The sequence below is a fragment of the Podarcis gaigeae genome (genome assembly GCF_964106915.1).
Source record: "Podarcis gaigeae genome assembly, chromosome: 10".
NCBI lineage: Eukaryota > Metazoa > Chordata > Lepidosauria > Squamata > Lacertidae > Podarcis > Podarcis gaigeae.
Genome location: NC_139686.1, coordinates 56247390 through 56262994, shown reverse-complemented (window position 1 = coordinate 56262994; position 15605 = coordinate 56247390). Strand labels below are relative to the sequence as shown.

Here is a 15605-nt window from a genome sequence, read left to right as displayed (position 1 = left end):
ATGGCAGGGTGTATATGCAATCAATCAATCCCAGGAGAGTTTTACAATAACTGGGGGGAAATGGGATAGTTTTAGATCCACCTGAAAAGAAGTGGGATAGTGTTCTACACCACACCATCCCACTTTGAGAACTACAAGAGGTACAAAATCGACCGACCGCATTTGTATAGCTATTGTAAACATTTGAATATTTGGGGGACATTTAGCACATTTGCACACACATTCACAAGGGGACATAGGGATGTATAAATTTATCTTTCCCATCCCCATGTTTCCTCTGAGGCTTACGCTCTAGGAGATGACACCGTGAGTCAGAAAAACCTCCAGCAGATTGTTCACTGCAGTCACGTTGCCATGAAGGGGAAAGCTGGAGCTCCCTCTGTGCAGATAATAAAGACTACTGGCTCATGGTAGGAACATTTCTCTGCAAGATTCCTACAAAACAAATCCCACAGCAGACAGCATGATTCAGAAAAGGCACAGAAGCACTGAGAATTAAATAGCAGCAGCACCCCGAATCTTTTTGTATAGACCTACTGGCCGTGAATGAAGAAAGAGAATAATTCCTAAGCTAAACTTATTTGTACGAACACTTGAATGACAACTGTTGAGTCCATTTTGTATTCAGTTGCTGACTACTGAAGTTTGCTCTCTTGCCTTAACCAACAGATGCCAAACGCTGAAAACTCTCACGGAAAATGGTGACGCAGTGGTGCAGTAAACAACAATTTTACAGAACAATTGACAACTTAATGTGAAAATTATTGTTTCCCTCAGTCGCTGTTGTTGTTGCAGTATCAGTACAATATGTGCTTGTAGCTCTTAAAAGTTTCAGGAGCCACATGCTTCTTTGAAACAGGTTACAGATGTTCATGGTTTATGAATTATATATTACATTTTTATTCCAGATTACTCCAATAGACTTCAGTGAGGCTGCCTGAAGTGCCCAGATTAATCTTTTTCACCTGAAAACACTTGAAAAATATTCCTTATTACATAACCCCCACAGTGATAAAACAGACATTTAACAGGGGGTGCTAAAACCCCTACAGAAATAAATGAAGTTGTTCATGACAAACAGGGAGGGAAATGTTAACAGCCGCTTCAGTCCCAATATGGTGGCATAATAAGCTCTAGGAAAGGCTATGAATAGATATTTATATATTTGTTATATTTTATCCCACTCTTTCTCCCGGGAACTCTGGGTGGCTAAATGCCTCTCATTCTCTCGCCCTTTATTCTCACAGCAACCTTGTGAGATGTGGTAGGCTGAGATATAGTGTCTAGCTCAAGGTCAGCCAGTGAACTTAATCTGAACCTAGTCTCCCTGGTTCTTCTGGGAAGAAAGAAGATGGCCTGTTTGGGACAGGGCTTTACTATCCTGGAAGGAGCAAGTTTACTGATTGGAGGCACCCTTGGATCCAAGGAGCTTGAAGCTCAGGTGGCCTCGGTGGCTAGGAGAGCCTAGTTCCTGCTAAAGCACCTGAAGTATGTGTTTTCACATACTATCCTATTAATGTAACGGGGTATTTTTTTTTTTTAAATTTATTTTTATTAAAGATTTTCTTGGTTTACACCAAAGTACATGCCTTGTCTCTTTTCTTCAGGTTGTACAGTCTCTCTTACAAATCAGTTACATTTGTTGTGAGGCATTAGTGTTGAGTAAAGGTGTCATGGACTTTGAAGACACTCGAACTCAGAACACAAGGGATAAACGTGCTATGAGGAAGGCACGCTTGGCAAATCCACACTGTGATCAACTCCTGCCCAGGATCCAATGTCCCCACTGAGGAAGGACGTGTGGGTCCAGAATTGGCCTCCACAGTCACCTACGGACTCATTGTTAAAACTGTGTTTATGGAAGACAATCTTACTCGGCTACTAGTGATCGCCGAAGAAGAAGAAGTGTTGAGTACAGTATAAGGTTGCGGAAGAAGAGGGGGGGAGAGGAGGGGTGGGGTGGTGAGGTTTATATTCTTTTGTATATTGTACATGTGGGCTTTTGTGTCAATGTCAATTGGGTACGTTCTCTATTCATTTATTACATTTCCTTGATTGCGAGAGGTATTGGGGGGCAGGGTGTGGTTGGTTGTCTGTGGCTGTCTGAAGTGGGGTTTGTTTGCATTTGTGATGGGGGAGGGCTTGTTGGGTCAGGTAAGCCACACTGATTCATATGCTGTCGGTGGATTCTTGTTGTTGTCTTGCTGGGCTGTGTATGTAATAAAGGCGAGCCATACCGGAATGAAGGCGTCCTCTTCTATTTGTCCCCATCTCAGTTTCAGTTTATTGGTTAGCTTTTCTAGTAAGGCTGTTTCCCATACAATTTGATACAATTGGTCCATATTTACTCCTGACAGGTCCCTCCAGTGTCTGGCTATGAGGCTTCTGGCTGCTGAGAGTGGGTGGGTTATAAGCTTTGTATAATGTGAGTGGTCATTATGATATGGGCAGAAAGAACTCAATCATAATCTTCAGAATTTTTGTTTTAATGTATAGCCTGCCTTGCAGCAACTCACAGAGCAGTACTGCTAGGTACCTTTGGCCACAGTTAAAAGGGAATTAGAGTTAAAGAAGATATGGTGAGGATTGTTATCTTAGCCAATCCTCAGTTTTGGAGGCTTCTCCCTAGGCAGCATGAGAAGTGTAGCAGAATATAACTTATACCTTCCACCATTTTTAGTAGTCCCTTCAGTTCTATTATGTGTGCAGTATATAATAATGATGGTTCTTCCCCGTTCACACCTATGGCTACCTTCACAAAACCACAAAAAGGCATATCCTAACTTAGTCATGCTCATTCATTTCAGGGGTCTTCTCTGAGTAAAACTTAGATGGATACCACCCATGGTATGAAAGCTGTTATTACTCGCCTTGAGTTACTCGGACTGAGTTAAGCCAAAACATGGATCAGACAATAGCTTGTGTTGCACTGTGCTTCCAGGTCTAGTCAATATCCACTGGAAGAGAAGTAGGGAAGGAGAGGCTGAACCTGGCAAAGATGACCAGAGGCCTTCCTTGCATTGGTATTTAACAGGAGCTTTCAGGGACGCAGGTGGCGCTGTGGGTTAAAGCCTCAGCGCCTAGGACTTGCCGATCGAAAGGTCGGTGGTTCGAATCCCTGCGGCGGGGTGCGCTCCCGCTGCTCGGTCCCAGCGCCTGCCAACCTAGCAGTTCGAAAGCACCTCCGGGTGCAAGTAGATAAATAGGGACCGCTTACCAGCGGGAAGGTAAACGGCGTTTCCGTGTGTGGCTCTGGCTCACCAGAGCAGCGATGTCACGCTGGCCACGTGACCCGGAAGTGTCTCCGGACAGCGCTGGCCCCTGGCCTCTTGAGTGAGATGGGCGCACAACCCCAGAGTCTGGCAAGACTGGCCCGTACGGGCAGGGGTACCTTTACCTTTTACCTTCAGGCTTTTTAATTTTCAGTGTTCCAGAGGTTCAGTGGATAGCCTGTGCTAAATAATGTCCCTCTTAATACTTAAATTGCTTGAAGGAAGCCATTCCTATTAAATTCAAATTAAAGCTTTTCCACTGACTGCTGGAATACTGAAATTAGCTGATATACAACATTCAAGGCAACAGAAAGTTAGTCACATTAAAGGAAACACCTAAAGACTTGCCAAGAAAATTTACATACACTAATGACTGTGTGTGAAATTCTATCACTGTGTGCACAGAAACAGGTCTTTATTCATCAAGATACATCTGGGTGCATTTATTTGTATACAATGTTCAGTACACAAAGCAACTGAAATAAGAAAACTAGAGCTGCATGTTGATACTTGGGGGACACTATTTGTTTCATTTTTCAAAAACTTTCTAGTGATTTTCTCTCTCTCCATTCTGCATTACCGGAGATAAAAAATATTTAAAGTTGTTACTTAGCTGCAACAACTTTTCAGAGCTATCTAGACATCACTTAACGGAAGTGTTTGGCTCTAAGTCAATTTAGTTCCAGTGATATCCTTAGGACAGAGCTGACTTAATTGGATGGATGATTGAAGTTTTATTAATTCTCCAACCAAGCCAGAATTCTTCACATGCACAAAATATGCGACTTTAATTTTGCTAATAACATCTGAGATCAGTAACCCACAATTTTCAAGGTGGATCACATGAATGGGTGATGGGATTAAAAACCTGTGAGAACAAAGACCAACAAATGCTCAGTGCAAAACTGCACTGCTCTGGTTGTTTCAGGATATAAAGGAGCTACTGTCACAGCAACACCTGTAGCCATAAATATCTACAGCAGCAGCACTCAACTCTGATTACTCTGCCACCCACTTCTACATTTTTACCAAATAAAAAGAGTTTCACTGCTATATCAATCATGGCAACACATTTTTGTCATTGAGAGCCAGATTCAACTACCCATTTCTATTAGAAGAGGCCAGTGCAAGAACTCCTGCTAGTGCAGTGAGGCTTCCCCCCTCCCCCTGCATCTTCCCTCCCCAAGGAGCAAGCAGGGGGAGGAATGGGGAGATCATTTCATTGGGCAAGCAATTCCACTCTCAGTGTTTTCTTTGTAGCCTACTCTCCTTTAGCTACCTTTTAAAACCTGTGCACTATCTCTGTAGTCTCTCTTCTCTCAGTTCATCTGTTTTATTCACTGTCCCTTATTGTTCTGTCTCTGTCTCTCCATCTGTTATCTGCTCCCCTTTGCTTTTCATGCTCTATTTTTGCCCATGCCTTGTTGCTAAACAGCAACAGCACTAAAGGTGTCTACCTCCCAGTAATTCACATACTAATAGCTTTTGTAGCTATTACATACCTAGGTTTGCAACTACGTTGGGAATTTTATCTTCTCTCTACTGTCCTGTTTCATTCTTTTCAAGTACCTCTCCTGTCCCAATTTTTTAGGAAACAAGTACAGTCCACCATCTGCACCATACATGCTTAAGGCAAAGCTCTAAAGGTGAGACACAGGATAGGCATTGCAAACAACCCGTGTACTGAAGTTGTATATATAAAGCTGGCATTTGGACACCCTTTAGTTATGCTGATGCAAAACCCTATAATTTTTTTTTTATCACAATACACAGTCCTATTTTTCCAGAAAAAGAGGTGCTGGAACTCAACACAAAAGCCTCCCTTGTTCTCTTATAATGGCAATGGCACCCACCTGAGAGGTGCCAGAACTGAGTTCTGGCTGGAAAAAAAGCCCTGACAATAGAGATGCTCATACAGCATCCCTCATAGGAGAGTGGGTTCATCCCTGGTGGCTATGCCCCTCTGCCACCTAGCATTCTGGCAATTCCCCGTGCCAGCCGTGAATTTTAGCCAGTGTGCAAAGCAGTCCTATATGCATAGAATGCCTGCATTGCCATGGGGGAAGACTGGGCCTACCAGGTCCTTATCTTACATGGAAACACTCTGCATGAGTAGACTGCATGCACATTGGGGTATTTAACACATTGGCCAAACACCCAGCTTGAAGTGGGAGGTGTAGCATGGGTGCTTTTAGGGTCCCTGAGAGAAGGAGAAGCCAGGGTTGAGGATACTCTAGGCAAAGCCCAGGTGAGAGATGGGATGCATGGCCACTGTTGATATGTGTGAATTCTTATGCCATGGACTATGTGGGTGGTTGTAGGTACTGAAGATATAAGTGCTTTTTTGGTGCTGCTCTTAACTGGATTGAGATTAATACCCACCTGCATTTGCTGTTGCCTTATTGTAGTAAAGGGGAACATATAGCCCTCTTGAGGCTATTGGACTACAGCAGGCATAGGCAAACTCGGCCCTCCAGATGTTTTGGGACTACAACTCCCATCATCCCTGACCACTGGTCCTGTTAGCTAGGGATGATGGGACCTGTAGTCCCAAAACATCTAGAGGACTGAGTTTGCCTATGCCTGGACTACAGCTTCCATTATTCCTAACCATTTGCCACTGCTCTTGTCGTATCCTTCTGATCACTCCCTGACGTTAGAACATGAAGAAGTGCTAGGGGGATCAAGTATAATGACTGTGTCAAAGTACATTGATGAAAAGAAGGCGGACTCCAGAATAATACACTGTAGACACATGGAATTTCCTGTGAAATTGAACAGCAATTCTTCCTTCGTGAGGAAGCAGGAAAAAGCTCAAATGAACTTAGTGAATACTGTTTGGAAATGTCTACTTTATGGGTAATTACTGGGTAATTGTACTGGAATAGCCACTTACATGCATCAGTTAAGTGTTGAGCTCTAAAAAATATATGTGATGATGTGATAATGCACAGAGTGGTACATGCCAATATAACATATTTTTCAACTTCCAAGAACGACTCCAGCAGAAAACCACCGAATTACAACTAATGAAGTTCAGTTCTATCACCTGTGGCCTGAACCAAGATGATTTTTAAATTGCATTACAGATGTTAATTAATATAAAAATAATGTCATTGATAAGTCATTTTCAACACTGGTGTGTGAATGTTTACTGTCCTTACTTCAAATGCATTTAAGCTTTAACATAATGTCAATCTGGTTTGTTTGCATTGTACTGCATTGCATTCCCTGCTCAGCTCACCTGTTTACATTTTTCCTGTCTACAGCTGCCAACATAGGGTAACACTTGATGCATCTGATGGACTCTAGTCTATGAAAACTTGTGCTATAATAAATGCATTAGTCATTAAAGCATCACAATACTTTTGCTAAGATAGTTGTCATTTTGGAAAATATTCCAGACTCTATGATGCTCAATCTCTTCCCGCACCCCCACTGTATTATTAACGTGGTGTGATCTTGCCATGGCTACTTTAACAGTAATGCCAGATAATCTTGCTGCATAACCTAACTTATTACATTGGGTTCAACACTGCCACTGTTCCACAGGTTCTAGAAAGCCTAGAAAGCATTCTGAATTTCAGATATACTATGAAAAAAACTGAGCCAGTGGTGACCATTGCCACCAGTTTGTTTGTTTTGTAATAAAAGTTTCAAAGCCCTGAAGTCACATTTTAATTATAGTGAGGGTCAAGTAAACTGCTAGAAAGTAAGTAGTGTGGGACTGGGATTGTTTTATAGTACAGTGGTACCTCGGGTTACATACGCTTTAGGTTACAGACTCCGCTAACCCAGAAACAGTGCTTCAGGTTAAGAACTTTGCTTCAGGATGAGAACAGAAATTGTGCTCCGGCGGCACGGCAGCAGCAGGAGGCCCCATTAGCTAAAGGGGTGCTTCAGGTTAAGAACAGTTTCAGGTTAAGTACAGACCTCCATAACGAATTAAGTACTTAACCCGAGGTACCACTGTAGTGTGTTCCTTAAAAAGCACATATGGGTTAAGAGAAACTGCCATGGAAATGAGAATTACATCTCTGTTAGGCTGTATATATAATTGGCCTGAACACAGAAGCATTAGGAATAGCCTCCATGGCAGCTCCACAAGGAGGCTATTACATCTGCAGTGGTTTATCCGATGGATCACTGATGTTATATGGATTGTTTTCATGATCTTGAAGTGGAACTTCCATCAACCAGCCAAGGGAAAGGTATCTCAGACATCAGGTCAGTTTATTCAAAAACTATAGAAGTATAGTGATTAAGAGAACAAGGTAAGAACCATAGCTGACCGTAGGTAAGCTGCAATATCTCAACCTAACAGCCTTCATTTGTAATATGGGGATAACAATACTAGAAAAGGCCAATTCATTTCAATGGACTTGTTCTAAGCATGACAAAGTCTGGATCAGGCATAATATACACAAAGTGCTTTGAGGACTTAGAAAACATGCTGCATAAATAACTGTATTAACATTATTACCACTGCCAGAAGACCATGAATAACGCTCCCCATGCTGCAGAGACCCTCCACACGATAAGCTTAAAGTGCTGATTACAGCCGCCACGTTAAGTATATGCGCTTGTTCCCAATCAGGGGAGGACTGGATGTAAATCAGTCTAAAACCCAACTATGGCATCCTACTTTATTCCCCCAGATTTAGTCTGATTGCTTCTTTATTTAAGGATGTGTTGATGTGATGGGCAGAACAACTTGGATGTGTATAAATGTTACTTCCATACACTTCCTTGTGCATAGATGTTGCTCTATACAGATTTCACCATGGGATATGTTTTTTTTTAAAAAAACTTATTTAAGTTGCCTTTAGGATTATTATTTTTTTTAAAAAAATGTGGGTGAAGGTATTCTGTCTCCCACATGACATCAGAAACAAAGAGGTGCAATATCAGAAACTAAAGAAGTGATTAGGGTGCAATATTCTAATGTCTGGAGCAACCTCATTAGTCTCATTGAATTATTTTCTGAAGGTGACTTGTAAACTCGCCCTTTCATACTCCTTGCCCACATTTTCTGCAGAGCAATTTCATTTCTATCTGAAATCTTTGTTAAAACAGGGGCAGTGTGCCTTCGCAAAAATACTTCAGAAGTTTTGGGGGCTAAAAAGACCTGCATATATTAGTAGTTAAGTTTCTTTGAAAAATCTGCCTGTACAGTAATGAGTACATTTAACTTTTAGCTTATAGCTTTAAAGACTTTTCGCTTTAAAGATTTTCTTCCTGTTGATTTATGTTTCCTTATGCAGAACCCTCTGGTGTGTTCAAACAAAACTTGTCTTAATGAGATGAGTTTATAAGCACAATGACAAGAGAGGTGCAATACTGGGAAGGCTCGCAAATGGTGCGTGAAGTTTTAAGAATAAGGCTTTCAGCTGTGATACTCGATTTCTAGAACCGACTCAGTCGTCCAACCCTCGAAGGAAAACTTGAAGAACACTGTTTCAAGATAAATTGAAATTGTCAGCAAAAGAGCTGAACCTTCTCGCCCTTAAATTCCTAATTAGAGCAGCCACAGTGGGAACTGACCATTTAAATGACAAGTGCAAGAAAGAAGGAAAACAAGGCTTGCTAAGATGACAGTTCTCAAACTAATTACTTCGCAGTAATCCCACAGTATTCAATGGAAACTACGTCAGATGCAAAGACAATGCAGGGGAACCAAAGTAAGACTTAAGCCCTTTTCAGGCCTATTGGGGGGAAAACCAGTTCTTAAATAGGCTGAAATTCAATACTGTACTTTAGCACAACTAGGTTGCCAATTCGGCTGTAAGTGACTCAAGCACTTTGAAGAATGCTGTGAGGGGAAACGGGGGGGGGGGGGCATTGTATCAGTTCATGACTGCAACTTTGTCCCTTCCAGATGTTGCTGGACTTCCATCAGCTCCAGCCAGCATGGCCAAGGTGATGGGGATTGTAGTACAGCAACATAAGGATAGCTCTACTGCTAACACCAAGGTTAAAGGTTCAATCCCTGTATGGGACAGCTGCATATTTAGGTTGAACTAGTAGATTATCCTCAGGGTCCACCTCTGATTCTATGATTTCGCAACATTTGGAGGAGAGCTCCAGGTTGGGAGAGGCTGCATTATAGTACAGTGGTACCTCGGGTTAATTCATTCCGGAGGTCCGTTCTTAACCTGAAAATGTTCTTAACCTGAAGCATCACTTTAGCTAATGGGGCCTCCTGCTGCTGCTGCGCCACCGGAGCACGATTTCTATTCTCATCCTGAAGCAAAGTTCTTAACCCGAGGTACTATTTCTGGGTTAGCGGAGTCTGTAACCTGAAGCATATGTAACCTGAAGCGTATGTAACCCTAGGTACCACTGTATCCACTCACCACTGCTTCTAAAATGAACTATTTATATGATGTGGCAAATGTATCCAAATACTGTAAGAGTAAATAACATTGCTCCATGTAAATTATTGCAACATACTAACAATTGCAAACTTTATGCTGTCTCATTCCTTATACATAGTATCCACACACTGTGGATACTATTTTCATTTATTCAGCTTTTCAAATGTCTTGCAACAATCTAATGTAAAATTGTTAGTAATTTTCTTTGTATTCCAGCAAACAGTGTGGATTTGGAGAGACTTGCCAATTTTTTTTTTTTGGGGGGGGGGAGATATAAACCCTCTGAATCTGATCTCAGCAGTATTTTTGGGTGAAACTTATCATATCATTTGTATCATTCTTGACCTTTTGCTCAGCCTCTGGTTTAATCTGTGCACCGCCATTTATATTCATATGGTCAAGATTCACTAAATAGGCCCCAACCAGTCTCAATGGAGAGAAATAAACAAAGACAGTACAAAAGATCATTCAGTTGAGGAGTTACCGCTGGCCATTAATGTGCAACCGGGCAATACTTTCCAGAGATTTAAGACTGGGGAGAGGCAAAAGACTAGTAAGGATGCCAAACACCCACACATTCATTTATGCAGCACAGCTGAAGATATGAATAATGGTGCTCCCAAGAGGAGGATATTTCATGCAAGTATATTATAAGCAACGCAACGCAAAACGAAGAAAAAAGTTACAGATAGGTAGCCGTGTTCGTCTGCCATAGTCAAAACAAAAAAAATTCCTTCCAGTAGCACCTTAAAGACCAACTAAACACGAAACTAAACACGAAAGCTCATACCAAGAACTAACTTAGTTGGTCTTTAAGGTGCTACTGGAAGGAATTTTTTTTGTTTCGAAGAAAAAAAGTTGCATTGAAACGAAGCAAATGAAATTGCAACAATGCACCATGAACTAAGTCTACATATCATGATCAATCAAATCCCCACAGTCTTCAGCATCGTCATGGCAAACACTTTTCATGCTAGTATTATTGAGTAGTTAAAGATAAAGGGACCCTTGACCATTAGGTCCAGTCGCGGACAACTCTGGGGTTGCAGCGCTCATCTCGTTTTACTGGCCGAGGGAGCCGGCGTACAGCTTCCGGGTCATGTGGCCAGCCTTGACTAAGCCACTTCTGGCGAACCAGAGCAGCGCACAGAAACGCCGTTTACCTTTCCGCTGGAGCGGTACCTATTTATCTACTTGCACTCTGATGTGCTTTTGAACTGCTAGGTTGGCAGGAGCAGGGACCGAGCAACGGGAGCTCACCCCGTCGTGGGGATTCGAACCGTGACCTTCCGATCAGCAAGCCCTAGGATCAGTGGTTTAGACCACAGCGCCACCCATGTCCCCACTGAGTAGTTACTATATATTTATTTATACCACACCTTTTCCCCAGATGGGACTCAAAGAGGTTATATGTATGCCCCATGTGCACAAACACAAAGATTTCCTCAATAATTTTGGAACTAGACTTTTTTATAATTAAAAAAAATACAAAACCAAATGTTAGGCAAAGTGGAAATATTGAATAGATTAGGAAACAGTAACAGGTAACGAGCATCCAAATTTACTATGATACTCCAGTACTTAGTACAGTATATTCATTCATGGGAACAATCCCATAATTCAGTGTACAAGTCATTCTCACTCAAGAGGATCAATAACAGACTAACCCTGAGATGATACAACCTGCTATAGTCCCTCGGGTCATATTTGAAAAATAATCAGGGGCCTTCAGACGTATATAGCTAATGTTACACCTGATGTATGAATAAAACTGTTGATCTTATTGGTGCTGTATGTTTTAGCATGTCCAAGTTTCATATTCACATATCACAAATTAGCATTCTATTTTTCAATGTAAGCTTTTTGGATCTTCAGTAAGGAAATGTTTCATCAAGTCTGCAAAACTCAAGGTTCTGTTTTACGTCTTTTAACTAAGATGATTTATAATATAAAGCTACAGAAAAAGCAGGCTTTTTAAAAATAAGGCTCAATAAATATTCCTGTAGTATTAAGGTTGCAAGCAACAGATGCAGACAAAAAGCAATCATTTTCTCATTATGAGGAAATAAATAAAGTTCATCTACTGTTGAGTTTGCCACTGACTTCAGTTAGTAGATTTCTGCTACTATACCTATTTTGACCTACAATTGTGGACATACTAATTTCATTAAAATGACCTCTTTGTAAAGAATCAACCCCAAGCACTTAATAGTGACAATAAGAATGGCATTAAATTACTCAAGTCATTTTAATGTAACCTCTGTTGAACCAGTCACAGTTAGCTATAAATTAAGCCCTTCCAGCAGTCTTCAAAATGGGAACTCAGATTACTTTTATATGTGCAATAAATCATACATTTAATATAATGGTATCTCCTGCATAGCTGGTATATGACACTGATCTCTTACAGTTTACAAAGGTTTAATGAACCAAAAGCAGCAGCACCTATTGGACAAAAATGTAGGTTAATATCTACTTTATCTGTTGTAAAACTGGACATGGGTATAAACGACTGCAGGAAATATTTACTTTCACTCACAGCACAGGAAGCAATATGCTCCAGTCCTCTGTTTGGCAAACACTAATAATGTAACCACAGACATCATTATATGTTCCATGCAAATAACAACCTGACCACGTATTTCATTTCATTTTACATTTATTGGACAAAATAAAAAAAATTCCTTCCAGTAGCACCTTAGAGAACAACTAAGTTTGTTATTGGTATGCGCTTTCGTGTGCATGCACACTTCTTCAGATACATTATTGGACAGTTAGTTGTTTTGCTTGCACACCTAGCTCATCTATTTGACACGATTCCTTCGAGAAATTCCCATCCTCGCCAGCTCTCACTGCATCCCACTTATGACACCCCCACCCCCAACCTCATTGGACACAAGTGTCATTCATGTCAATGGCAACAGCTCTCACATTCGTGGCTTGCGGTTGCTACTCAATGACAACTGCCCGAACACGCAGTGCAATCCAACACAGAACACATTGCACAGGCAGGTCGATGCCTGTTTCCAACGCGTTGTTTGGACTGTAGGCAATTTCTCATTCAGTGACTCTCTTCCTTCCCTCTCTCTCTCTCTCTCTCTCTTCCTTATGTCATGTGCAGATGCCAACAGGAGCGCTTCCTCCTGCCTGGCTAGGCAGAGAACAAATGGCTGAAGCAGCAGCATCTCTCCCCCCCACTCGCGCCCCCCATTTCCCTGCTTCCTTGTGCACAGCTTATGCCTTGGGGCATCCTTCCTTCCTGCTCTGCAATGCAACCAAGCGAGGCTTTCCCTTGTGGTTTCACAATTCAGGCAAAAGGAAGGGGGAAGGAGCCCCCCCCCCCAGCTTGCTCCCAATCGATGTGTCTGCTGGCAATTCCGGAGAGAAACAGGGACACCCCGCCTGGAGTAGGAGGTCAGGAGGGTGCATGGGTGCCAACTTGAATAAAATATTTGGGGAGCACAGGTTACACCCCACCCCTCATGGTTGATCACATTGCATGGTGCATGCACACCATTTGAATGGCAATGCCCATCAATTTTGGGAACCCCAGTCTCCTCAATTTTTTATTGGGGGTGAAGACCCCCTCAGAAGTTGGCTCCTATGGGAGGGTGCCAACTTGAATAAAATATTGGAGGTAAGCCCATGGACATGGCCAGGATTTTTGTTAGGAGGGGCAGGCCTTTTTGTTGGGGGGGGGGTGGGAGAACCTCAGTTTGCTAATGCTTTTTTATTGATTATTGGTGGGGGGCAGCTGCCCCTCCCTGCCCCCATTGGTTATGCCCATGGGCAAGCCCTGCCCCACATAATCAAATCGGCATTTGAATTGGCCCCCTCAAATATTTATTGGGGGGGTGAGATCCCATAGCACCTAGAAGTTGGCTTCTACGGGAGGGTGCCAACTTGAATAAAATATTGGGGGGTAAGCCCATGGACATAGCCAGGATTTTTGATAGGGGGACAGAACCTCAGTTTGCTATGCATTTTTATTATGGGGGGCAGCTGCCCCTCTCTGCCCCCCCCCTTGGCTATGCCTATGGGTAAACCCCGTCCCACACAATCGATCCGGTGCACGCACACCATTCAATGGCAATGCCCATCAACTGGGGGGGGGGAGCGGCCCCCTCAAATATTTTATTGGAAGGGGGGGAAATCCCTCAGCTCCTAGAACTTGGCATCTAGGGGAGGGTGCCAACCTGAATAAAATAAGAGGGGTGAAGCCCCGCCCCACATAATCGATGGCAAGAATCGGAGCATGCACCCCATTCGATTGGCGGTGCCCATCAATTTGGGGGAGAGAGGAGCTCAAATATTTTATGGGGGGGGGTCTGAAGGGACCTCGGCCCCTCGGAGTTGGCTCAGGCTGGCCCGAGCTTCCCTCATGAGAGACCCTGGGGAAACAGCAGGTGCTTCTTATTCATTATTCCTCTTGTTCCCTCAAGAGCTCTCCCTCCCTTCCACACACACGCGAGGGAATGGCTGCCCTGCACCTCAGGCTCCGCGCACATCCCGAGAAGTCTCCCTCAAGTTTGGGAGCGAGGGGAAGGCAGACCCCCCGTTTCGAGAGAGGGGACCTCCCGCCCCCGGGCCCGTGAGGCTGGAGGCGAGGCGACGCCGGGCGAAGTTGCCTCCCTCACGCGCCACAGACACTCACCGAGTCGGCAGAGGCAGAAGAAGAAGAAGAGCGGCAGGGACGCGAGCAGCCAGCGCCGGAGGATTCGCATTTCCACACCGTCTCGGCTGCTTCTTTCCTCCCCACGAAATGGAAAAGAAAACACCGCCCTCTTATTCGCTCGGTTCTCTCCGGGCTAGGGAGGGCGTTGCGCCTGGTGGGGAAGGAAGCGAGCGAGAGAGAACGAAATAATCCCCGCCAAAAGACACACTCTCTCTCTCCGCGAGGGACTTCGCAGCCTCCTCGGACCGAATGCGCTCCGAGAGAGCGCTGTTGCGGCTCGCGCGGCCGGTGTCTGCGCGTGCGCGTCTGCGCGTAGCTGCGAGAAAGGAGGGGGGGACGCATGTAGCTCTCGCGCGCGCTACGCTGGATGAAAAGAGCTGCGCGCGAGACGCAGGCGGAGTTGGCGCGCGAGCGCGACTTAGAAGCAGCAGACCGCGGGGAGGGGAGGGAGGGGGAAGGCGGGGGGCGAGACGAGAAGGGCCCCGCGTGAGGGGAAAGAGAGCGCCTGAAAACCAGGCGGGCGGCTTGGACCCCGAGCATCCTTACTTGGGGCTCTTGCTCCTCGCCGCCGCCGCCGCCGCTGTTGCTTCAAGTCTCTCACGCTCCTCTCCCCTCAAGGAAGCAGGAGACGAAGAGAAGCGCTACCTCAGAGCTTGCGGAAAAGATGAGGTGGAGATTTTTCGTCCTGCCACATGCCCGGAATTTCCCGGACACACAGAGTACCGCGGTCCTCAGCCCCTCTGCCTCTCATGCTCCATTCAAAATCATAGTCGTGCCCCCCCCAAAAGCTCGGCGCCCAGTGTGACCTAACTGGTCGTGCTCCCCTAAATCCACCTCTGGGAACGACTCCTCGGAATCAGCTGCCTAAAGGCTTCCTCACTGTTTCTAATGGTAGAGCCGGCCCCCATTCTGTCCATAGGTAAAGGTAAAGGGGCCCCTGACCATTAGGTCCAGTCGTGGCCGACTCTGGGGTTGCGGCACTCATCTCGCTTTATTGGCTGAGGGAGCCGGCGTACAGCTTCCGGGTCATGTGGCCAGCAGGACTAAGCCGCTTCTGGCGAACCAGAGCAGCGCACAGAAACACCGTTTACCTTCCTGCTGGAGCAGTACCTATTTATCTACTTGCACTTGACTTGCTTTTGAACTGCTAGGTTGGCAGGAGCTGGGACCAAGCAATGGGAGCTCACCCCATCGCGGGGATTTGAACCGCCGACCTTCTGATCGGCAAGTCCTAGGCTCTGTGGTTTAACCTACAGCGCCACCCGCGTCCCTATTCTGTCC

At 44.4% G+C, this 15605-nt stretch overlaps 1 protein-coding gene across 6 annotated transcripts in view; it reads right to left on the bottom strand.

Annotated features, from left to right (window-relative positions):
• The window catches only part of PTPRZ1 (protein tyrosine phosphatase receptor type Z1), a 107582-nt gene extending 92948 nt beyond the window's left edge, over positions 1-14634 (bottom strand). For 2 of the 6 annotated variants that reach the window (XM_083698865.1, XM_083698867.1), the window contains exon 1: positions 14304-14634. In XM_083698865.1, coding sequence (XP_083554991.1) covers positions 14304-14373 — 70 coding nt within the window. In that variant the 5' untranslated portion in view covers positions 14374-14634. The remainder of the gene's footprint in view (positions 1-14303) is intronic. The other 4 variants (XM_083698864.1, XM_083698866.1, XM_083698869.1 and 1 more) reach the window with 3 other exon arrangements.
• Positions 14635-15605: the final 971 nt, after the last annotated feature.